The sequence below is a fragment of the Salmo salar genome, chromosome ssa24 (genome assembly GCF_905237065.1).
Source record: "Salmo salar chromosome ssa24, Ssal_v3.1, whole genome shotgun sequence".
NCBI classification, from domain to species: Eukaryota; Metazoa; Chordata; class Actinopteri; order Salmoniformes; family Salmonidae; genus Salmo; species Salmo salar.
This window is the reverse complement of record NC_059465.1, coordinates 43,937,885-43,963,336: the sequence shown is the minus strand read 5'-3', so window position 1 is coordinate 43,963,336 and position 25,452 is coordinate 43,937,885. Positions and strand designations below refer to the sequence as shown.

Sequence of the window (25,452 nt, the reverse complement as noted above, 5' to 3'; positions counted from 1 at the left end):
GACGGGTGTGTTTAGGGCAAACTGTTGATCACTTTCAGAGAACCTGTCTGTCGTCACCATCTCTCATCGCTTCCATATAGGACATCCCATTCCTTCCCTTCCCTGCTCCCTCCCTCCCTCCCTCCCTCCCTTCCTCCCTCCCTCCCTCCCTCCCTCCCTCCCTCCCTCCCTCCCTCCCTCCCTCCCTCCCTCCATCCATCCTTCCCTCCCTCCCTCCCTCCCTCCCTCCCTCCGTTCCCCCACACCTGTTCAGCCCTTCTCTCCAGAAGGCAGGCAGTTTATACTCTGTGGTCTGAACTCTGTGCTCTGTACACTGATCTGTGGTCTGAACTCTGTGCTCTGTACACTGATCTGTGGTCTGTACACTGATCTGTGCTCTGTACACTGATCTGTGCTCTGTACACTGATCTGTGGTCTGTACACTGATCTGTGCTCTGTACACTGATCTGTGGTATGTACACTGATCTGTGGTCAGTACACTGATCTGTGCTCTGTACACTGATCTGTGGTCTGTACACTGATCTGTGCTCTGTACACTGATCTGTGCTCTGTACACTGATCTGTGGTCTGTACACTGATCTGTGGTCTGTACACTGATCTGTGGTCTGTACACTGATCTGTGCTCTGTACACTGATCTGTGGTATGTACACTGATCTGTGGTCAGTACACTGATCTGTGCTCTGTACACTGATCTGTGGTCTGTACACTGATCTGTGCTCTGTACACTGATCTGTGCTCTGTACACTGATCTGTGCTCTGTACACTGATCTGTGGTCTGTACACTGATCTGTGGTCTGTACACTGATCTGTGCTCTGTACACTGATCTGTGCTCTGTACACTGATCTGTGGTCTGTACACTGATCTGTGGTCTGTACACTGATCTGTGCTCTGTACACTGATCTGTGGTCTGTACACTGATCTGTGGTCTGTACACTGATCTGTGGTCTGTACACTGAACTGTGGTCAGTACACTTTGGTCTGTACACTGATCTGTGGTCTGTACACTGATCTGTGGTCAGTACACTGTGCTCTGTACACTGATCTGTGGTCTGTACACTGATCTGTGGTCAGTACACTTTGGTCTGTACACTGATCTGTGGTCAGTACACTGTGCTCTGTGGTCTGTACACTGATCTGTGGTCTGTACACTGTGCCCCTTAGTGATTCACCCGGGCTGTGTTCAGTAGGACACATCGTAGTCCACTAAGTACCATGTGTGTTTCACTCTGCTTTTTTCCATGTGCCTAATGAAAATAATATCCACCCTATTGGTCAAACCCAAACCACACCCTGTGACCTAAGTCTTTGTGGTGACATGGCTCGGAGTTATTTAAGCGATTTGTGTTCTGAAAAACGACCTCAGCATTTTCTGACTTCTCTTTCTGGGTGAAGTGGGGAATTCGTTTGACAGGTGTTTTTTTTGTGTGGTGATTAACAAGAAACTTCATCAGCAAACTGTTACCTGGAAAACCCCTTGTACTGTTACCTGGAAAACCCCTTGTACTGTTACCTGGAAAACCCCTTGTACTGTTACCTGGAAAACCCCTTGTACTGTTACCTGGAAAACCCCTTGTACTGTTACCTGGAAAACCCCTTGTACTGTTACCTGGAAAACCCCTTGTACTGTTACCTGGAAAACCCCTTGTACTGTTACCTGGAAAACCCCTTGTACTGTTACCTGGAAAACCCCTTGTACTGTTACCTGGAAAACCCCTTGTACTGTTACCTGGAAAACCCCTTGTACTGTTACCTGGAAAACCCCTTGTACTGTTACCTGGAAAACCCCTTGTACTGTTACCTGGAAAACCCCTTGTACTGTTACCTGGAAAACCCCTTGTACTGTTACCTGGAAAACCCCTTGTACTGTTACCTGGAAAACCCCTTGTACTGTTACCTGGAAAACCCCTTGTACTGTTACCTGGAAAACCCCTTGTACTGTTACCTGGAAAACCCCTTGTACTGTTACCTGGAAAACCCCTTGTACTGTTACCCAGGCAGCTGAATTAAATCCTCACCTCTTCTCTCTCTTCTCTCTCTTCTCTCTGTCTCTTCTCTGTCTCCTCTTCTCTCTCTCTCTCTCTCTCTCTCTCTGTCTCCTCTTCTCTCTCTCTCTCTCTCTCTCTCTCTGTCTCTTCTCTCTCTCTCTCTCTCTCTTCTCTCTCTCTCTCTGTCTCTCTCTCTGTCTCCTCTTCTCTCTCTCTCTCTCTGTCTCCTCTTCTCTCTCTCTCTGTCTCCTCTTCTCTCTCTCTCTCTCTGTCTCCTCTTCTCTCTCTCTCTCTGTCTCCTCTTCTCTCTCTCTCTCTGTCTCTCTCTCTCTATCTCTCTCTGTCTCCTCTTCTCTCTCTCTCCTTTCTCTGTCTCCTCTTCTCTCTCTCTCTCTGTCCCCTCTCTCTTTCTCTGTCTCCTCTCTCTCTCTCTCTCTCTCTACAGATTGTTATCCCGTTCTTCAGCCTACTGATTAAAGACATCTACTTCCTGAATGAGGGATGTTCCAACAGGATGCAGAATGGACACGTTAACTTTGAGGTGGGACGTTAAATGGGTGTCCTGACTCTCTGTGGTCACTAAAGATCCCATGGCACTTATCGAAAGAGTAGGGGTGTTAACCCCGGTGTCCTGGCTAAATTAATTTAACCCTAGTGTTCAGGATAAATTCACAATATGGCCCTGACAGAGAATGAGGAAGTGAGACTTTCCATTGGTAAACCCCAGCTACACTACATCAGAAAAAATGTGGAATTAACCTTTAAACTACTTTTTATTATTGGAGACCCCCATACATGTCAACATACAGTGCCAGTCAAAGGTTTGGACACACCTACTCATTCAAGGGGTTTTCTTTGTTTTGACTATTTTCTACATTGTAGAATAATAGTGAAGACATAAAAACGATGAAATAACACGTATGGAATCATGCAGTAATATTTTAGATTATTCAAAGTAGCCACCCTTTGCTGTGATGACAGCTTTGCACACTTTTGGCATTCTCTCAACCAGCTTCACCTGGAATGCTTTTCCAACAGTCTTGAAGGAGTTCCCACATATGCTGAGCACTTGTTGGCTGCTTTTCCTTCACTCTGCGGTCCAGCTCCTACCAAACCATCTCAATTGGTTTGAGGTTGGGTGATTGTGGAGGCCAGGTCATCTGGTGCAGCCTGGAGGTGTGTTGAGTCATTGTCCTGTTGAAAAACAAATTATAGTCCCACTAAGCGCAAACCAGATGGGATGGCGTATTGCTGCAGAATGTTGTGGTAGCCATGCTGGTTAAATTCTAAATAAATCACTGACAGTGTCACCAGCAAAGCACCATCACACTTCCTCCTCCTCCATGCTTCACGGTGGGAACCACACATGAGATCATCCGCTCACCTACTCTGCGTCTCACAAAACACGGCGGTTAGAACCAAAAATCTCAAATTTGGACTCTTCAGACCAAAGGACAGATTTTCACCGGTGTAATGGCCATTGCTAGTGTTTCTTGGCCCAAGCAAGTCTCTTCTTCTTATTGGTGTCCTTTAGTAGTGGTTTCTTCAGCAATTCGTCCATGATGGCCTGATTCATGCAGTCTTCTCTGAACAGTTGATGTTGAGATGTGTCTGTTAATTGAACAGTTAACTCTAATGAACTTATCCTCTGTAGCAGAGGTAATTCTGGGTCTTCCTTTCATGTGTCGGTCCTCATGAGAGCCAGTTTCATCATAGAGCTTGATGGTTTTTGCGACTGCAGTTGAAGAAACTTTCAAAGTTCTTGAAATTGTCCGTATTGACTGACCTTCATGTCTTAAAGTAATGATGGACTGTCGTTTCTCTTTGCTTATTTGAGCTGTTCTTGACATAATATGGACTTGGTCTTTTACCAAATAGGACTATCTTCTGTATACCACCCTTACCTTGTCACAACACAACTGATTGGCTCAAACGCATTAAGAAGGAAAGAAATTACACAAATTAACTTTTAACAAGGCACACCTGTTAATTGAAATGCATTCCAGGTGATTACATCATGAAACTGGTTGAGAGAATGCCAAGAGTGTACAAAGATGTCATCAAGGCAAAGGGGTGTCTACTTTGAAGAATCTCAAATATAAAATATCTTTTGATTTGTTAAAAAAAAAATGTAAATGTAGTTACTACATGATTCCATGTGTTATTTCATAGTTTTGATGTCTTCACTATTATTCTACAATGTAGAAAATAGTAAAAAATAAAGCAAAATACCTTGAATGACTAGATGTGTCCAAACTTTTGACTGGTAATGTGTGTGGTCACCAACATACTGTAAGTCAATCAGTGAATGTTATTATCAGGTTGTGGTAGGGTTAAAAAACGTCTTTATTAACATTCATATTGTTTTCACATTGCTGAAATGTGTTCCTCAAATACTAACATTACATCGTTTTTTTTCACAGTGTTTCAAATGTTATTTTTTAAACATTTTTTGTTTATTTTTAACATCGTTTTCAGAAATTCTGGGAGATGGCGAAGCGGGTCAGCGAGTTCATGGTTTGGAAGAAGGTGGAGTGTCCGTTTGAGAAGGACCGCAAAATCCTCCAGTACCTGCTCACCGCACCGGTTTTCAGCGAGGACAGTATGTACAACCACTCATAACCACTCAATGTACTGATGTCATGGTGCCATTCCAACTAAGTCAACTCAGGAAGACTTAGGAACCTGTCCAACTACAGGAAAAGCTGTTTTAATGTCCTGCTGCTGTGACTGTAATGAGTTGAGGCTGATGGTGTTTTTGTGTCCTCTCTCTCTCTCTCTCTCTCTCTTTATCTCTGTCTCCTCTCTCTCTTTCTCTCTCGCTCTCTCTCTCTCTCTCTCTCTCTCTCTCTCTCTCTCTCTCTCTCTCTCTCTCTCTCTCTCTCTCTCTCTCCTCTCTCCCCTCTCTCCTCTCTCTCTCTGTCTCCTCTCTCTCTCTCCCTCTCTCTCTCTCTCTCTCTCTCTCTCTCTCTCTCTCTCTCTCTCTCTCTCTCTCTCTCTCTCTCTCTCTCTCTCTCTCTCTCTCTCTCTCTCTCCTCTCAGCTCTGTATCTAGCCTCTTATGAGAGTGAAGGCCCTGAGAACCACATGGAGAAGGACAGATGGAAGTCTCTGAGGTGTGTGTTCCCTGGGGGTCAGCTTCATTCATCATAGTTGTCACCCCCCCTCCCATCCCCTCCCCTCGTCAACCAAAAGGGGGGGTACATGTTAATCTGCCCCCTAGTCAGTAACTCTCTCACACACACTGTGTTTTCACACACACGCTGACCCATCCACTAGTCAATAACTCACACACACAGTGTTCACACACACACACAGTGTTCTCCCCCTATACACACAAACTAATATCATGTCATCATACACGGTGCTGGGTGTGTAACATGTCATCATACACGGTGCTGGGTGTGTAACATGTCATCATACACGGTGCTGGGTGTGTAATATGTCATCATACACGGTGCTGGGTGTGTAATATGTCATCATACACGGTGCTGGGTGTGTAATATGTCATCATACACGGTGCTGGGTGTGTAATATGTCATCATACACGGTGCTGGGTGTGTAATATGTCATCATACACGGTGCTGGGTGTGTAATATGTCATCATACACGGTGCTGGGTGTGTAATATGTCATCATACACGGTGCTGGGTGTGTAATATGTCATCATACACGGTGCTGGGTGTGTAATATGTGTGTATCTCAGACATGATGGATGAAGAATCAGTGTCTTTGTTCAGTGTGGTTGAATATTATCCTCAGAGCCCAGGGAGCTGACGAAGACCTAGGCCGCCAGTCAGTTAGTCAGCCAGCCAGTTAGCCAGCCAGCCAACCAGCCAGCCAGTTAGCCAGTCAGTTAGCCAGTTAGTCAGCCAGCCAGTTAGCCAGCCAGCCAGCCAACCAGCCAGCCAGTTAGCCAGTCAGTTAGCCAGTCAGTTAGCCAGCCAGTTAGCCAGCCAGCCAGCCAACCAGCCAGCCAGTTAGCCAGTCAGTTAGCCAGTCAGTTAGCCAGCCAGTTAGCCAGCCAGTTAACCAGCCAGTTAGCCAGTCAGTTAGCCAGCCAGCCAGTTAGCCAGCCAGCCAGCCAGCCAGCCAGTTAGCCAGCCAGCCAGTCAGTTAGCCAGTCAGTTAGCCAGCCAGCCAGTTAGCCAGCCAGCCAGTTAGCCAGCCAGCCTGCCAGTCAGTTAGCCAGCCAGTCAGTTAGCCAGCCAGTCAGTTAGCCAGCCAGTTAGCCAGTCAGTTAGCCAGCCAGCCAGCCAGTCAGACAGTTAGCCAGCCAGCCAGTTAGCCAGCCAGCCAGCCAGCCAGCCAGTCAGTCAGCCAGCCAGTTAGCCAGCCAGTTAGCCAGCCAGCCAGCCAGTTAGCCAGCCAGTCAGTCAGTTAGCCAGTCAGTTAGCCAGTCAGTCAATCAGTTAGCCAGTCAGTCAGCCAGCCAGTTAACCAGCCAGTTAGCCAGCCAGTTAGCCAGCCAGTTAGCCACCCAGTCAGCCAGTTAGCCAGCCAGTTAGCCAGCCAGTTAGCCAGCCAGTTAGCCACCCAGTCAGCCAGTTAGCCAGCCAGTTAGCCAGCCAGTCAGCCAGCCAGTCAGCCAGCCAGTTAGCCAGCCAGTTAGTCAGTTAGCCAGCCAGTTAGCCAGCCAGTTAGCCAGCCAGTTAGCCAGCCAGTTAGCCAGCCAGTTAGCCAGCCAGTCAGTCAGTTAGCCAGTCAGTTAGCCAGTCAGTTAGCCAGCCAGTTAGCCAGCCAGTTAGCCAGCCAGTCAGTCAGCCAGCCAGTTAGCCAGCCAGTTAGCCAGCCAGCCAGTTAGCCAGCCAGTTAGCCAGCCAGCCAGCCAGTTAGTCAGCCAGTCAGCCAGCCAGCCAGTCAGTCAGTTAGCCAGTGCTGAAGGATTGTCTGACGGCTAGATGACAGAAACATTGGCATACTAACCACATGGATTGTTCAGTAGGACCTACTCATTACTCCCCACCCCCCATTTATTTTTGGTAGAGCATGGTGTTTGCAACGCCAGCATGGTGTGTGCAACGCCAGAGTTGTGGGTTCGATTCCCACGGGGGGCCAGTACAACAACAACAAAAAATGCACGAAATGAAATGTATGCATTCACTACTGTAAGTCGCTCTGGATAAGAGCGTCTGATACATTAAAACAAATTAATCATAATGAATGTGCAAACAATTGGCTCACAGCAAATACCTAAATCGTCTTTCCCAGGTGATATGTCTTCTATTGTGTATATATATATATATATATATATATATTACACTATATCTGACTGAGCCCAGACCTGAATGTGTACCATCCATCCAGATAGTCCTCTTGCATTAAGTGGCTGGTTAGGCGGGTCCTGGCTCCAGTGGGGTAAGATGGGCTGGGTGAATCCACCTGTCTGTTTCCGGGTGCTGATAGCCAGCCAGCCAGTCAGTCAGTCAGTCAGTTAGCCAGCCGGCAAGGTGAATCCACCTGTCTGTTTCCGGGTGCTGTCGCGTTTCTCTGATAGCCAGCCAGCCAGCCAGCCAGCCAGCCAGCCAGTCAGTCAGTCAGTCAGTCAGTTAGCCAGCCACCCAGTCAGCCAGCCAGCCAGTCAGTCAGTTAGCCAGCCAGCCGGCCAGCCAGTCAGCCAGCCAGTCAGTTAGCCAGCCAGCCAGTCAGTTAGCCAGCCAGCCAGCCAGTTAGCCAGCTAGTCAGCCAGCCAGCCAGTCAGTCAGTTAGCCAGCCGGCCAGGTGAATCCACCTGCCTCTAGCCCCACTGCTGATAAGCCTGGAGTATGGCTAAGAGCCTCTAGTCTCTAGCCCCACTGCTGATAAGCCTGGAGTATGGCTAAGATCCTCTAGCCTATAGCCCCACTGCTGATAAGCCTGGAGTATGGCTAAGAGCCTCTAGCCTCTAGCTCCACTGCTGATAAGCCTGGAGTATGGCTAAGAGCCTCTAGACTCACTGCTGATAAGCCTGGAGTATGGCTAAGAGCCTCTAGCCCCACTGCTGATAAGCCTGGAGTATGGCTAAGATCCTCTAGCCTCTAGCTCCACTGCTGATAAGCCTGGAGTATGGCTAAGAGCCTCTAGCCCCACTGCTGATAAGCCTGGAGTATGGCTAAGAGCCTCTAGCCCCACTGCTGATAAGCCTGGAGTATGGCTAAGAGCCTCTAGCCTCTAGCCTCACTGCTGATAAGCCTGGAGTATGGCTAAGAGCCTCTAGCCTCTAGCCCCACTGCTGATAAGCCTGGAGTATGGCTAAGAGCCTCTAGCCTCTAGCTCCACTGCTGATAAGCCTGGAGTATGGCTAAGAGCCTCAAGCCCCACTGCTGATAAGCCTGGAGTATGGCTAAGAACCTCTAGCCTCACTGCTGATAAGCCTGGAGTATGGCTAAGAGCCTCTAGCCCCACTGCTGATAAGCCTGGAGTATGGCTAAGATCCTCTAGCCTCACTGCTGATAAGCCTGGAGTATGGCTAAGAGCCTCTAGCCCCACTGCTGATAAGCCTGGAGTATGGCTAAGATCCTCTAGCCCCACTGCTGATAAGCCTGGAGTATGGCTAAGAGCCTCTAGCCTCTAGACTCACTGCTGATAAGCCTGGAGTATGGCTAAGATCCTCTTGCTCCACTGCTGATAAGCCTGAAGTATGGCTAAGATCCTCTAGCCCCACTGCTGATAAGCCTGGAGTATGGCTAAGATCCTCTAGCCCCACTGCTGATAAGCCTGGAGTATGGCTAAGAGCCTCTAGCCTCTAGCTCCACTGCTGATAAGCCTGGAGTATGGCTAAGAGCCTCTAGTCTCTAGCCTCTAGCCCCACAGCTGATAAGCCTGGAGTATGGCTAAGAGCCTCTAGCCTCTAGCCCCACTGCTGATAAGCCTGGAGTATGGCTAAGAGCCTCTAGCCTCTAGCCCCACTGCTGATAAACCTGGAGTATGGCTAAGAGCCTCTAGCTCCACTGCTGATAAGCCTGGAGTATGGCTAAGAGCCTCTAGACTCTAGCCCCACTGCTGATAAGCCTGGAGTATGGCTAAGAGCCTCTAGCTCCACTGCTGATAAGCCTGGAGTATGGCTAAGAGCCTCTAGCCTCTAGACTCACTGCTGATAAGCCTGGAGTATGGCTAAGAGCCTCAAGCCTCTAGCCTCACTGCTGATAAGCCTGGAGTATGGCTAAGAGCTTCTAGCCTCTAGCCTCACTGCTGATAAGCCTGGAGTATGGCTAAGAGCCTCTAGCCTCACTGCTGATAAGCCTGGAGTATGGCTAAGAGCCTCTAGCCTCTAGCCCCACTGCTGATAAGCCTGGAGTATGGCTAAGAGCCTCTAGCCTCTAGCCTCTAGCCCCACTGCTGATAAGCCTGGAGTATGGCTAAGAGCCTCTAGCCTCTAGCCTCACTGCTGATAAGCCTGGAGTATGGCTAAGAGCCTCTAGCCTCACTGCTGATAAGCCTGGAGTATGGCTAAGAGCCTCTAGCCTCTAGCCTCACCGCTGATAAGCCTGGAGTATGGCTAAGAGCCTCTAGCCTCACTGCTGATAAGCCTGGAGTATGGCTAAGAGTCTCTAGCCTCTAGACTCACTGCTGATAAGCCTGGAGTATGGCTAAGATCCTCTAGCTCCACTGCTGATAAGCCTGGAGTATGGCTAAGAGCCTCTAGCTCCACTGCTGATAAGCCTGGAGTATGGCTAAGAGCCTCTAGACTCTAGCCCCACTGCTGATAAGCCTGGAGTATGGCTAAGAGCCTCTAGCCTCTAGCTCCACTGCTGATAAGCCTGGAGTATGGCTAAGATCCTCTAGCCTCACTGCTGATAAGCCTGGAGTATGGCTAAGAGCCTCTAGCCTCTAGCCCCACTGCTGATAAGCCTGGAGTATGGCTAAGATCCTCTAGCCTCACTGCTGATAAGCCTGGAGTATGGCTAAGATCCTCTAGCCCAGCAATGTGCTTTATGACTGTTCCAGGACAGGGAAGGGGGTTGGTGTTATTAAGCCTTCTCTAAGTAGACACACAGAACAGACTGTGTTGTATTGATTTCTACAATTGTAGCAGTAATACATAGAATAATCATTGTCTTTGTTCAGTGTGGTTGTATATTATCCTCAGAGCCCAGGGAGCTGACTAAGACAGACCTAGTTAGCCAGTCAGTTAGCCAGCCAGCCAGTCAGTTAGCCAGCCAGTCAGTTAGCCAGCCAGTCAGTTAGCCTGCCAGTCAGTTAGCCAGTCAGTTAGCCAGCCAGCCAGTCAGTTAGCCAGCCAGTTAGCCAGCCAGCCAGCCAACCAGCCAGCCAGTTAGCCAGTCAGTTAGCCAGTCAGTTAGCCAGCCAGTTAGCCAGCCAGTTAACCAGCCAGTTAGCCAGTCAGTTAGCCAGCCAGCCAGTTAGCCAGCCAGCCAGCCAGCCAGCCAGTTAGCCAGCCAGCCAGTCAGTTAGCCAGTCAGTTAGCCAGCCAGCCAGTTAGCCAGCCAGCCAGTTAGCCAGCCAGCCTGCCAGTCAGTTAGCCAGCCAGTCAGTTAGCCAGCCAGTCAGTTAGCCAGCCAGTTAGCCAGTCAGTTAGCCAGCCAGCCAGCCAGTCAGACAGTTAGCCAGCCAGCCAGTTAGCCAGCCAGCCAGCCAGCCAGCCAGTCAGTCAGTCAGCCAGTTAGCCAGCCAGTTAGCCAGCCAGCCAGCCAGTTAGCCAGCCAGTCAGTCAGTTAGCCAGTCAGTTAGCCAGTCAGTCAATCAGTTAGCCAGTCAGTCAGCCAGCCAGTTAACCAGCCAGTTAGCCAGCCAGTTAGCCAGCCAGTTAGCCACCCAGTCAGCCAGTTAGCCAGCCAGTTAGCCAGCCAGTTAGCCAGCCAGTTAGCCACCCAGTCAGCCAGTTAGCCAGCCAGTTAGCCAGCCAGTCAGCCAGCCAGTCAGCCAGCCAGTTAGCCAGCCAGTTAGTCAGTTAGCCAGCCAGTTAGCCAGCCAGTTAGCCAGCCAGTTAGCCAGCCAGTTAGCCAGCCAGTTAGCCAGCCAGTCAGTCAGTTAGCCAGTCAGTTAGCCAGTCAGTTAGCCAGCCAGTTAGCCAGCCAGTTAGCCAGCCAGTCAGTCAGCCAGCCAGTTAGCCAGCCAGTTAGCCAGCCAGCCAGTTAGCCAGCCAGTTAGCCAGCCAGCCAGCCAGTTAGTCAGCCAGTCAGCCAGCCAGCCAGTCAGTCAGTTAGCCAGTGCTGAAGGATTGTCTGACGGCTAGATGACAGAAACATTGGCATACTAACCACATGGATTGTTCAGTAGGACCTACTCATTACTCCCCACCCCCCATTTATTTTTGGTAGAGCATGGTGTTTGCAACGCCAGCATGGTGTGTGCAACGCCAGAGTTGTGGGTTCGATTCCCACGGGGGGCCAGTACAACAACAACAAAAAATGCACGAAATGAAATGTATGCATTCACTACTGTAAGTCGCTCTGGATAAGAGCGTCTGATACATTAAAACAAATTAATCATAATGAATGTGCAAACAATTGGCTCACAGCAAATACCTAAATCGTCTTTCCCAGGTGATATGTCTTCTATTGTGTATATATATATATATATATATATATTACACTATATCTGACTGAGCCCAGACCTGAATGTGTACCATCCATCCAGATAGTCCTCTTGCATTAAGTGGCTGGTTAGGCGGGTCCTGGCTCCAGTGGGGTAAGATGGGCTGGGTGAATCCACCTGTCTGTTTCCGGGTGCTGATAGCCAGCCAGCCAGTCAGTCAGTCAGTCAGTTAGCCAGCCGGCAAGGTGAATCCACCTGTCTGTTTCCGGGTGCTGTCGCGTTTCTCTGATAGCCAGCCAGCCAGCCAGCCAGCCAGCCAGCCAGTCAGTCAGTCAGTCAGTCAGTTAGCCAGCCACCCAGTCAGCCAGCCAGCCAGTCAGTCAGTTAGCCAGCCAGCCGGCCAGCCAGTCAGCCAGCCAGTCAGTTAGCCAGCCAGCCAGTCAGTTAGCCAGCCAGCCAGCCAGTTAGCCAGCTAGTCAGCCAGCCAGCCAGTCAGTCAGTTAGCCAGCCGGCCAGGTGAATCCACCTGCCTCTAGCCCCACTGCTGATAAGCCTGGAGTATGGCTAAGAGCCTCTAGTCTCTAGCCCCACTGCTGATAAGCCTGGAGTATGGCTAAGATCCTCTAGCCTATAGCCCCACTGCTGATAAGCCTGGAGTATGGCTAAGAGCCTCTAGCCTCTAGCTCCACTGCTGATAAGCCTGGAGTATGGCTAAGAGCCTCTAGACTCACTGCTGATAAGTCTGGAGTATGGCTAAGTGCCTCTAGCCCCACTGCTGATAAGCCTGGAGTATGGCTAAGATCCTCTAGCCTCTAGCTCCACTGCTGATAAGCCTGGAGTATGGCTAAGAGCCTCTAGCCCCACTGCTGATAAGCCTGGAGTATGGCTAAGAGCCTCTAGCCCCACTGCTGATAAGCCTGGAGTATGGCTAAGAGCCTCTAGCCTCACTGCTGATAAGCCTGGAGTATGGCTAAGAGCCTCTAGCCTCTAGCCCCACTGCTGATAAGCCTGGAGTATGGCTAAGAGCCTCTAGCCTCTAGCTCCACTGCTGATAAGCCTGGAGTATGGCTAAGAGCCTCAAGCCCCACTGCTGATAAGCCTGGAGTATGGCTAAGAACCTCTAGCCTCACTGCTGATAAGCCTGGAGTATGGCTAAGAGCCTCTAGCCCCACTGCTGATAAGCCTGGAGTATGGCTAAGATCCTCTAGCCTCACTGCTGATAAGCCTGGAGTATGGCTAAGAGCCTCTAGCCCCACTGCTGATAAGCCTGGAGTATGGCTAAGATCCTCTAGCCCCACTGCTGATAAGCCTGGAGTATGGCTAAGAGCCTCTAGCCTCTAGACTCACTGCTGATAAGCCTGGAGTATGGCTAAGATCCTCTTGCTCCACTGCTGATAAGCCTGAAGTATGGCTAAGATCCTCTAGCCCCACTGCTGATAAGCCTGGAGTATGGCTAAGATCCTCTAGCCCCACTGCTGATAAGCCTGGAGTATGGCTAAGAGCCTCTAGCCTCTAGCTCCACTGCTGATAAGCCTGGAGTATGGCTAAGAGCCTCTAGTCTCTAGCCTCTAGCCCCACAGCTGATAAGCCTGGAGTATGGCTAAGAGCCTCTAGCCTCTAGCCCCACTGCTGATAAGCCTGGAGTATGGCTAAGAGCCTCTAGCCTCTAGCCCCACTGCTGATAAACCTGGAGTATGGCTAAGAGCCTCTAGCTCCACTGCTGATAAGCCTGGAGTATGGCTAAGAGCCTCTAGACTCTAGCCCCACTGCTGATAAGCCTGGAGTATGGCTAAGAGCCTCTAGCTCCACTGCTGATAAGCCTGGAGTATGGCTAAGAGCCTCTAGCCTCTAGACTCACTGCTGATAAGCCTGGAGTATGGCTAAGAGCCTCAAGCCTCTAGCCTCACTGCTGATAAGCCTGGAGTATGGCTAAGAGCTTCTAGCCTCTAGCCTCACTGCTGATAAGCCTGGAGTATGGCTAAGAGCCTCTAGCCTCACTGCTGATAAGCCTGGAGTATGGCTAAGAGCCTCTAGCCTCTAGCCCCACTGCTGATAAGCCTGGAGTATGGCTAAGAGCCTCTAGCCTCTAGCCTCTAGCCCCACTGCTGATAAGCCTGGAGTATGGCTAAGAGCCTCTAGCCTCTAGCCTCACTGCTGATAAGCCTGGAGTATGGCTAAGAGCCTCTAGCCTCACTGCTGATAAGCCTGGAGTATGGCTAAGAGCCTCTAGTCTCTAGCCTCACCGCTGATAAGCCTGGAGTATGGCTAAGAGCCTCTAGCCTCACTGCTGATAAGCCTGGAGTATGGCTAAGAGTCTCTAGCCTCTAGACTCACTGCTGATAAGCCTGGAGTATGGCTAAGATCCTCTAGCTCCACTGCTGATAAGCCTGGAGTATGGCTAAGAGCCTCTAGCTCCACTGCTGATAAGCCTGGAGTATGGCTAAGAGCCTCTAGACTCTAGCCCCACTGCTGATAAGCCTGGAGTATGGCTAAGAGCCTCTAGCCTCTAGCTCCACTGCTGATAAGCCTGGAGTATGGCTAAGATCCTCTAGCCTCACTGCTGATAAGCCTGGAGTATGGCTAAGAGCCTCTAGCCTCTAGCCCCACTGCTGATAAGCCTGGAGTATGGCTAAGATCCTCTAGCCTCACTGCTGATAAGCCTGGAGTATGGCTAAGATCCTCTAGCCCAGCAATGTGCTTTATGACTGTTCCAGGACAGGGAAGGGGGTTGGTGTTATTAAGCCTTCTCTAAGTAGACACACAGAACAGACTGTGTTGTATTGATTTCTACAATTGTAGCAGTAATACATAGAATAATCATTGTCTTTGTTCAGTGTGGTTGTATATTATCCTCAGAGCCCAGGGAGCTGACTAAGACAGACCTAGTTAGCCAGTCAGTTAGCCAGCCAGCCAGTCAGTTAGCCAGCCAGTCAGTTAGCCAGCCAGTCAGTTAGCCTGCCAGTCAGTTAGCCAGTCAGTCAGTTAGCCAGCCAGTCAGTTAGCCAGCCAGTCAGTTAGTCAGCCAGTCAGTTAGCCTGCCAGTCAGTTAGCCAGCCAGTCAGTTAGCCAGTCAGTTAGCCAGCCAGTCAGTTAGCCAGTCAGTTAGCCAGCCAGCCAGTCAGTTAGCCAGCCAGTCAGTCAGTTAGCCAGTCAGTTAGCCAGTCAGTTAGCCAGCCAGCCAGTCAGTTAGCCAGCCAGTCAGTTAGCCAGTCAGTTAGCCAGCCAGTCAGTTAGCCAGTCAGTTAGCCAGCCAGCCAGTCAGTTAGGCAGCCAGTCAGCCAGCCAGCCAGTTAGCCAGCCAGCCAGCCAGTTAGCCAGCCAGTCAGTCAGTTAGCCAGTCAGTTAGCCAGTCAGTCAATCAGTTAGCCAGTCAGTCAGCCAGCCAGTTAACCAGCCAGTTAGCCAGCCAGTTAGCCAGCCAGTTAGCCACCCAGTCAGCCAGTTAGCCAGCCAGTTAGCCAGCCAGTTAGCCAGCCAGTTAGCCACCCAGTCAGCCAGTTAGCCAGCCAGTTAGCCAGCCAGTCAGCCAGCCAGTCAGCCAGCCAGTTAGCCAGCCAGTTAGTCAGTTAGCCTGCCAGTCAGTTAGCCAGTCAGTTAGCCAGCCAGCCAGTCAGTTAGCCAGCCAGTCAGTTAGCCTGCCAGTCAGTTAGCCAGTCAGTCAGTTAGCCAGCCAGTCAGTTAGCCAGCCAGTCAGTTAGTCAGCCAGTCAGTTAGCCTGCCAGTCAGTTAGCCAGCCAGTCAGTTAGCCAGTCAGTTAGCCAGCCAGTCAGTTAGCCAGTCAGTTAGCCAGCCAGCCAGTCAGTTAGGCAGCCAGTCAGCCAGCCAGTCAGTTAGCCAGCCAGTCAGTTAGCCAGTCAGTTAGCCAGCCAGCCAGTCAGTTAGCCAGCCAGTCAGTTAGCCAGCCAGCCAGTCAGTTAGCCAGCCAGCCAGCCAGCCATTACTGCTACAATACATAGATAGAGAGATACCTGTTAGATGTCTTGCTAATAGATGTCCTCTTCTTTCTCTCTCTATCTCTATCTCTCTCTCTCTCTCTCTCTCTCTCTCTCTCTCTCTTTCTTCCTGCCCCCCTCAGATCCACTCTGCTAAGTAGAGTCTAGATGCTTCTGAACAGAACCCTGTCAAACCCATCTGACAACCAAGCCTTACCCTGCGGTGATGTCCGGATAACAGCGTCCCTGTTTGGAAGGGAAACAACAATCTGAACTGTACTATTCAGCAGGGGACAGTACCTTTTTCCTGTTCCTCAGTCATGGATTTCTAGCTAAGAATCCCTCCAGTTGATTGGCTCTTCTTCGCGCTACATTTCCAGGACAGCTTTTTTCATCTCTTTGTATGAATTTTGTAGTCTTTTATTAAAGACGTTACGCCCATTAACGACGAGAAGAGGAATACCCAGGGAGATGCTTTGTTGTTGTTGTCCTTTTTCTCGTCTGCTGAAAACCTTTTTTTTTTTTTAAAACACACCATGTATGTATTCACACCAAGTGAAAACCACAGTTGATGCAAATTGTCCCCGTGACATTTTCAAGATGTATTTTCCTTTCTACAGAAGCTAGGAGTTGTCTGCTGGTTAGCCGACTCGGTTCGAACAGGTGCAACGAACGAGATGCTTTTTCTCTCTTTTAAATAAGCCACCATTTTGTTTACTGGGAACCAGTATACTGTGTAATAGTGTTAATCCTAACCTACAGCAACGTTGGTAGAGATATATGAAGCTAACATTATTTGTAGTGTTTGTTTGTTTGTTTGTGTGTGTAATATTTGTTTTAATACGCTTTTTTTTCTCTTCTTCTTCTATGGTCATTTGTTTGTCTACGGTTATTGCAGATGTGTTCCATATTAACCCAGTTTGGTCGACCCAAGCCTTGACAACTTTACCGCTAAATATGTTCAAAGTGCATTGGATAGATATTATGATGTCATTTTTTTTTTGTGTGTTTGTGTTGATATAAAGCTTTGTGATATTCTACAACAGGAAGAAACCCCTTCTCTCCTCATCCTTTCTCAATGGGACACTTCAGCCACGGGCAGAGAGGTGTGTGGGGATTTTGTGAAGATGGATAATGGCACCCTATTCCCTATGTAGTGCACTACTTTTGATAATCAGTGTTATAAGGCTCTGCCACTAGCCAGTATGTCCCTATGTCCCTGTTAATCAGTGTTATAACACTCTGCCACTAGCCAGTATGTCCCTGTTAATCAGTGTTATAACACTCTGCCACTAGCCAGTATGTCCCTGTTAATCAGTGTTATAACGCTCTGCCACTAGCCAGTATGTCCCTGTTAATCAGTGTTATAACGCTCTGCCACTAGCCAGTATGTCCCTATGTCCATGTTAATCAGTGTTATAACGCTCTGCCACTAGCCAGTATGTCCCTGTTAATCAGTGTTATAACACTCTGCCACTAGCCAGTATGTCCCTGTTAATCAGTGTTATAACGCTCTGCCACTAGCCAGTATGTCCCTATGTCCATGTTAATCAGTGTTATAACACTCTGCCACTAGCCAGTATGTCCCTGTGTCCCTGTTAATCAGTGTTATAACACTCTGCCACTAGCCAGTATGTCCCTGTGTCCCTGTTAATCAGTGTTATAAGGCTCTGCCACTAGCCAGTATGTCCCTATGTCCCTGTTAATCAGTGTTATAACACTCTGCCACTAGCCAGTATGTCCCTGTTAATCAGTGTTATAACACTCTGCCACTAGCCAGTATGTCCCTGTTAATCAGTGTTATAACACTCTGACACTAGCCAGTATGTCCCTATGTCCCTGTTAATCAGTGTTATAACACTCTGCCACTAGCCAGTATGTCCCTGTTAATCAGTGTTATAACACTCTGCCACTAGCCAGTATGTCCCTGTTAATCAGTGTTATAACACTCTGCCACTAGCCAGTATGTCCCTGTTAATCAGTGTTATAACACTCTGCCACTAGCCAGTATGTCCCTGTTAATCAGTTATAACACTCTACCACTAGCCAGTATGTCCCTATGTCTCTGTTAATCAGTGTTATAACACTCTGCCACTAGCCAGTATGTCCCTATGTCCCTGTTAATCAGTGTTATAACACTCTGCCACTAGCCAGTATGTCCCTGTTAATCAGTGTTATAACACTCTGCCACTAGCCAGTATGTCCCTGTTAATCAGTGTTATAACACTCTGCCACTAGCCAGTATGTCCCTGTGTCCCTGTTAATCAGTGTTATAACACTCTGCCATTAGCCAGTATGTCCATGTTAATCAGTGTTATAACACTCTGCCACTAGCCAGTATGTCCCTATGTCTCTGTTAATCAGTGTTATAACACTCTGCCACTAGCCAGTATGTCCATATGTCCCTGTTAATCAGTGTTATAACACTCTGCCACTAGCCAGTATGTCCCTGTTAATCAGTGTTATAACACTCTGCCACCAGCCAGTATGTCCCTGTTAATCAGTGTTATAACACTCTGCCACTAGCCAGTATGTCCCTATGTCCCTGTTAATCAGTGTTATAACACTCTGCCACTAGCCAGTATGTCCCTGTTAATCAGTGTTATAACACTCTGCCACTAGCCAGTATGTCCCTATGTACCTGTTAATCAGTGTTATAACACTCTGCCACTAGCCAGTATGTCCCTGTTAATCAGTGTTATAAGGCTCTGCCACTAGCCAGTATGTCCCTATGTCCCTGTTAATCAGTGTTATAACACTCTGCCACTAGCCAGTATGTCCCTATGTCCCTGTTAATCAGTGTTATAACACTCTGCCACTAGCCAGTATGTCCCTATGTCCCTGTTAATCAGTGTTATAACGCTCTGCCACTAGCCAGTATGTCCCTATGTCCATGTTAATCAGTGTTATAACGCTCTGCCACTAGCCAGTATGTCCCTGTTAATCAGTGTTATAACACTCTGCCACTAGCCAGTATGTCCCTGTTAATCAGTGTTATAACACTCTGCCACTAGCCAGTATGTCCCTGTTAATCAGTGTTATAACACTCTGCCACTAGCCAGTATGTCCCTGTGTCCCTGTTAATCAGTGTTATAACACTCTGCCATTAGCCAGTATGTCCATGTTAATCAGTGTTATAACACTCTGCCACTAGCCAGTATGTCCCTATGTCTCTGTTAATCAGTGTTATAACACTCTGCCACTAGCCAGTATGTCCATATGTCCCTGTTAATCAGTGTTATAACACTCTGCCACTAGCCAGTATGTCCCTGTTAATCAGTGTTATAACACTCTGCCACCAGCCAGTATGTCCCTGTTAATCAGTGTTATAACACTCTGCCACTAGCCAGTATGTCCCTATGTCCCTGTTAATCAGTGTTATAACACTCTGCCACTAGCCAGTATGTCCCTGTTAATCAGTGTTATAACACTCTGCCACTAGCCAGTATGTCCCTATGTACCTGTTAATCAGTGTTATAACACTCTGCCACTAGCCAGTATGTCCCTATGTCCCTGTTAATCAGTGTTATAACACTCTGCCACTAGCCAGTATGTCCCTATGTCCCTGTTAATCAGTGTTATAACGCTCTGCCACTAGCCAGTATGTCCCTATGTCCATGTTAATCAGTGTTATAACGCTCTGCCACTAGCCAGTATGTCCCTGTTAATCAGTGTTATAAGGCTCTGCCACAAGCCAGTATGTCCCTATGTCCCTGTTAATCAGTGTTATAACGCTCTGCCACTAGCCAGTATGTCCCTGTTAATCAGTGTTATAACGCTCTGCCACTAGCCAGTATGTCCCTGTTAATCAGTGTTATAACGCTCTGCCACTAGCCAGTATGTCCCTGTTAATCAGTGTTATAACGCTCTGCCACTAGCCAGTATGTCCCTGTTAATCAGTGTTATAACGCTCTGCCACTAGCCAGTATGTCCCTGTTAATCAGTGTTATAACGCTCTGCCACTAGCCAGCCACTCTGCTGGAATAAATATAGACTTGGAGGACTGGACTGTACGCTTCAATCACTCCAGATCATCCATCCTGTGTTAGAGTGCCTGTACCTACACACACACTGCACTCCCTCTCATGAGTTTGATAGTACAGAAATACAATGTGGTTGTATCGCCCCCTGGTGGTTGAGTGAATGAGTTGTCTGTATATGATGTGTGAGAGCTGAGGATTTGGAAGGTTTTTTCCTCTGTTTAATGCTGGATCAAACTTTCCTTTTCTCCTATATTTTTTTTCTTCTTCATATTGTAATTTTCACCAAATGTTGTTTTATTTATGATCCTCTGTGTAGTTATTATTTCATGTTATGGATATTTACGATTATTTTATTGTATTTCTGCTTATTTAATTTTGTACTAGGTACATAATATACTTCAGTAGTTATCAGATATTAGCCTAACAATTTTTTTTTATACAGGTTTATATGAAAACACTTTCGTGGTACAAGCTAACACTATGAAGTAAAAAATGATGGGCGCGTTCCCGGCCGACTACATTGCAGGTGTTGCATAGCCGATGTCTATCCAGGCATTGTGAGATCTAGCAGGCATCTGTAATTTAGTCAGTCTGGAACGTGGCCATTGACTGATGTCTAGCTTGCCTTGTCTTTGCATTTCTCCGCTCTACATGATACTGTGGTTTACTGTGTAAATGATTCTGTTTTTCCTACCTGTGTTTATCTGTTTTAATTTGGACTGTTACGATGGAATAGAGGATCTGTTTATTACTGAGTTAGTTGTGTTTAAAAGAGAAAGTGACAAAGTTAATAAAAGATTGCCTAAAAAGGGACACTGTTCATGTTTTTTAATATATATATTTTTTTTAAAGTCAGAGATTAACCGTGAAATACCAGAACTATCAAACAACACACATTTCAAACACGCTCACACGGACTGATGTTAGATAACGGTTCAATGACAACCCGCCGGTAATAGCCTATCCACAGTAATTACAGATGGGTAGCAATGAACCTTTTTAATATTAACGGACTGACTTTTTAGGATTTCTTTGAGGGTTTTCATGGTCATTTGTGAAAACAGAAGAAGGAAATAGGTAGTTTTAAAAAAACAAAGAGACAAACAGACGGAAAGAAGACAGCAACGAGAGGTTGAGGATAAAGGTGACGGCGTAAAGGCCAAGAAAGTATAGAAAGGAAGGAGACAGGAAGAAAAAAACGGATTGCTAGAGAGTCGGGCCGGAAAGCTGTAGAGAATCATTGAAAACAAGATCAAGGGTACAAAGGCCTTACACCGTAGTGACATGATGTAATAAGGTACATTGACAAATTTATATACCTATTAACCTGGCAGTTACCTTGGCTGCAGATAACAAAGTTACCTTTGTACAGTACAAAGTATTACAGCTTGTCTTGGATTTTGTTTTGCATCTCTAAATATACTGAACAAAAATAAAAAAATAAAAAAAATATATAAACGCAACATCTAAAGTGATGGTCCCATGTTTCATGAGCTGAAATAAAAGTTCCTCCGAAATGTTTCATACACACAAAAAGCTTATTTAGAGAATTTGGCAGTACGTCCAACTGGCCTCACAACCACAGACCACCTGTAACCACGCCAGCCCAGGACCTCCACATCCGGCTCCTTCACCTGCGGGATCGTCTGAGACCAGTCACCCAGACAGCTGATGAAACTGTGGGTTTGCACATATCCAACAACTTCGCACAGCCATTGAAGAGGAGTGGGACAACATTCCACAGGCCACAATCAACAGCCTGATCAACTCTATGTGAAGGAGATGTGTTGCGCTGCATGAGGCAAATGGTGGTCACACCAGATACTGACTGGTTTTCTGATCCACTTCCTTATCTTATTTTTAAAGGTATCTGTTACCAACAGATGTATATCTGTATTCCCAGTCATGTGAAATCCATAGATTAGGGCCTAATGAATTTATTTCAATTGACCTATTTTCTTATATGAACTGTGACTTAGTAAAATCAGTGTTGCATGTTGCGTTTATAGTTTTGTTCAGTGTAGCTTGTTCTGCGGTATTACCAGCTACAGATCGACAGTATAGGTAAGTACATGTCACGGTTGTCGTCGGTTAAGGAGGACCAAAATGCCGCAGGTATGTGTAAACTCATCTTCTTTATTAAATGGAAAGAAGGAAAACCCAAAATAAACACGTATACAAAAGAAACACACCGATAATAAACAGTCCTGTAAGGCTTGATGCTATACACGGAACAATCTCCCACAATTAAACAGACAAACACACCCAACTAATATAGGACTTCCAATCAAAGGCAACACCACACAGCTGCCTTCAATTGGAAGTCCACCCCAATTAACCAAACATAGACATACAACTAACTAGATCAACATAGAAATACGTAAACAAAGAACAGTGCCCAAAAAAACCCGGAATACTTAAATCAAATGCCCTTTTTAGAAAAACACCACCCCTAACCACATAAAACAAATACCCTCTGCCACGTCCTGACCAAAGTACAATACCAATTAACCCTTATACTGGCCAGGACGTGACAGTACATCTCAGTAGTAATAGGCTGTTACAGTATTATAACAAACTGTTAGCTGTTTAATGGTGTCAATAATATTTAACTGCATTGAAACTCTTTAAGGAGCTTGTCTCAATGTTGATCGTCAGTGTTTCTGCTGTAGTGGGAACATGTTGAACATGTTGAACATAATTACATGAATTGAATGTTGCTAATGTCTATATCTTTTTTTTTTTTATTTAACCATTATTTAAATAGCAATCTGCAGTTCAAACAATAGCAAAGCTGTCAATACAACCATCCCAGCTCTGTAGATTTTGCTGCGAAGAGAAAGAATCATTAGATCATTTGTTTTGGTAATGTCCATATGTAGCTTGTTTTTGGTCGCAGGTCCAGGAATGGCTGAAGAATAGCAACATTTAGCACTGCTGGGTGATTTGAAAAGTCAATCGATCAATAATGTAATAACGCTTTTAGCAAAAAATGTTTTATTTAATTTACAATCTCTAGAAACTATCAGAGTAGAAAGGTTGAGAACTTTTGTGAAACATCACAGATTAAAAATACATGGCAAATAGATGTAAAAATTGGATGGTGTTCAGAGATAGATGGGAGGGGTTGAGGGGAGCTGAAGGATGGGACTGGATGGTGTTCAGAGATAGATGGGAGGGGTTGAGGGGAGCTGAAGGATGGGACTGGATGGTGTTCAGAGATAGATGGGAGGGGTTGAGGGGAGCTGAAGGATGGGACTGGATGGTGTTCAGAGATAGATGGGAGGGGTTGAGGGTAGCTGAAAGATGGGACTGGATGGTGTTCAGAGATAGATGGGAGGGGTTGAGGGGAGCTGAAGGATGGGACTGGATGGTGTTCAGAGATAGATGGGAGGGGTTGAGGGGAGCTGAAGGATGGGACTGGATGGTGTTCAGAGATAGATGGGAGGGGTTGAGGGTAGCTGAAAGATGGGATTAAAAACAAGATAACAAATGTAAAATATATTGTGTCCGTAAAATGTATATAGTATAAGCTGGAAGTAGAAACCTAAGTGTTGATGTTCATTAGTTTACTCCAATTAGGAGAGGGGTGGGAGGGTTAGTGGAAAATAATAAAGGAAAATATATTTCAAAAAAGAGAAATGTAACCACTCTGAAATTCAGGATGGAGCTATGGATGCCAGGTCTGACCATCCAAGGTATCTAAATGATAGTTTTAACCATGTTTAGAGGCTATATAGTTTTTGTTTATGATTACATTGTTTACAAACAATGGAATGAAACTAGCTTATTTGGCTTCTGATGGGGGACGGCACTTGAATTAATGAGGCATTTATAGGGGAGAGTGGGGTAAGTTGAGCCAAAGGGGTACGTTGAGCCACCCTTGTTTCTAGGAAACCACGCACAAAATGTATAATTTGACCAAATACTTAGGTAGAGGTCATCATTTCATGGATTCTGTTAGTAAGGAAGAAACCACATGGAAAAAGTGGTAAGCAAGTTAGGTCCAAAAAACAGATTTTCACCAAGTCAAATGAATGTATTGTGTTAGAGGTTTCATGATGCTTCAATCTAAACTTAAGTATATCATTCTAGAATGAAAGTGCATCTTTGTTGCTGTGTGGGCTAATATAGTCAAAATGGGGTAAGTTGAGCCAATATTTGAGCCAATGGCAAGTTGAGCAAATTGAAGTGTTTAACAAGGCCTGGTCTATGTTAAAATAGTTTGTCAGGTATTAAGCCTATTTTAAAAGATGCTTAAAATGATTAACGGGCTCCCAAGTGGCGCAGCGGTCTAAGGCACTGCATCTCAATCCTTTGAGGCGTCACTACAGACACCCTGGTTCAGCGGTCTAAGGCACTGCATCTCAGTGTTAGAGGCGTCACTACAGACACCCTGGTTCAGCGGTCTAAGGCACTGCATCTCAGTGTTTGAGGCGTCACTACAGACACCCTGGTTCAGCGGTCTAAGACACTGCATCTCAGTGTTAGAGGCATCACTACAGACACCCTGGTTCAGCGGTCTAAGGCACTGCATCTCAGTGTTAGAGGCGTCACTACAGACACCCTGGTTCAGCGGTCTAAGGCACTGCATCTCAGTGTTAGAGGCGTCACTACAGACACCCTGGTTCAGCGGTCTGAGGCACTGCATCTCAGTGTTAGAGGCGTCACTACAGACACCCAGGTTCAGCGGTCTGAGGCACTGCATCTCAGTGTTTGAGGCGTCACTACAGACACCCTGGTTCAGCGGTCTGAGGCACTGCATCTCAGTGTTTGAGGCGTCACTACAGACACCCTGGTTCAGCGGTCTGAGGCACTGCATCTCAGTGTTTGAGGTGTCACTACAGACACCCTGGTTCAGCGGTCTAAGGCACTGCATCTCAATGCTTTGAGGCGTCACTACAGACACCCTGGTTCAGCGGTCTAAGGCACTGCATCTCAGTGTTTGAGGCGTCACTACAGACACCCTGGTTCAGCGGTCTAAGGCACTGCATCTCAGTGTTTGAGGCGTCACTACAGACACCCTGGTTCAGCGGTCTAAGGCACTGCATCTCAGTGTTTGAGGCGTCACTACAGACACCCTGGTTCAGCGGTCTAAGGCACTGCATCTCAGTGTTTGAGGCGTCACTACAGACACCCTGGTTCAGCGGTCTAAGGCACTGCATCTCAATGTTTGAGGTGTCACTACAGACACCCTGGTTCAGCGGTCTAAGGCACTGCATCTCAATGCTTTGAGGCGTCACTACAGATACCCTGGTTTGAATCCAGGCTGTATCGCAACTGGCCGTGATTGGGAGTCCCGTAAGGGCGGCGCACAATTGGCCCAGCGTCGTCCGGGTTTGGCCGGTGTAGGCCGTCATTGTAAATAAGAATTTGTTCTTAATTAACTGACTTGCCTAGTTAAATAAAAGTAAAATTAACTAAAAACGAAATACTTCTCTGCTATCTTTAACAGCAAACAATGAAGGAAAGCTAATTACATGGGGGCTAACAGGCAAATATTTCCTTTTTGTTGAAGGAGAAACAGAAAAAGATTGACAGAATTAGGATTATAGATCATACAGTATCATTCAAAGTGAAAAATGCAGCATGTCTTGATTTGATTGGACATCTATCTGTTCTATGTACCGAGCTGTGACGCAAAACGGAAACCTAGCCACTTTCTCGTATCTTAGCAACAGTAACTAGCTATCTAGCTACACAAGGTTTTAGCCAGCTAGCTAACGTTATATCCTGACAACATTGACGCTCAATATATTTTTGTTCTCAGTCATATCTAAGCAATATTCAAAATGGAATTCAAGCCAGATAGCCTTTATTGAAATGATATCTGTTTCGTAAGTTGACGTTGTAACGTTGACCAGGCTCCTCTGTTTGCAGTTTCGTATTAGTAGAAGGCCTGGTCGTGGCTAGATATGTTCGAGTTGCGTTGGGAACAATTGTATCATTTTAGCTAACCCTTTCCTAACCTGCTGCTTAAGTTCTCCTAAACTGTGCTACGAAAAGTCACTTCTGCTAGTAAAAACCTGCAAACCTTCCTTGGGAACAGTCTTGGTTTCCACTAATGCATGGGCT

At 47.0% G+C, this 25,452-nt stretch overlaps 1 protein-coding gene across 2 annotated transcripts in view; it reads left to right on the top strand.

The window, feature by feature from the left end:
* Nucleotides 1–20,190, top strand: part of LOC106585945 (ras-GEF domain-containing family member 1B-A) — a 147,849-nt gene extending 127,659 nt beyond the window's left edge. For both annotated transcript variants that reach the window (XM_014172695.2, XM_014172696.2), the window contains 4 exons: nucleotides 2,433–2,528; nucleotides 4,466–4,589; nucleotides 5,030–5,102; nucleotides 15,538–20,190. In XM_014172695.2, the coding sequence (XP_014028170.1) occupies nucleotides 2,433–2,528; nucleotides 4,466–4,589; nucleotides 5,030–5,102; nucleotides 15,538–15,562 (318 nt within the window). In that variant the 3' untranslated portion in view covers nucleotides 15,563–20,190. The remainder of the gene's footprint in view (nucleotides 1–2,432; nucleotides 2,529–4,465; nucleotides 4,590–5,029; nucleotides 5,103–15,537) is intronic.
* The last annotated feature ends 5,262 nt before the right edge of the window (nucleotides 20,191–25,452 follow it).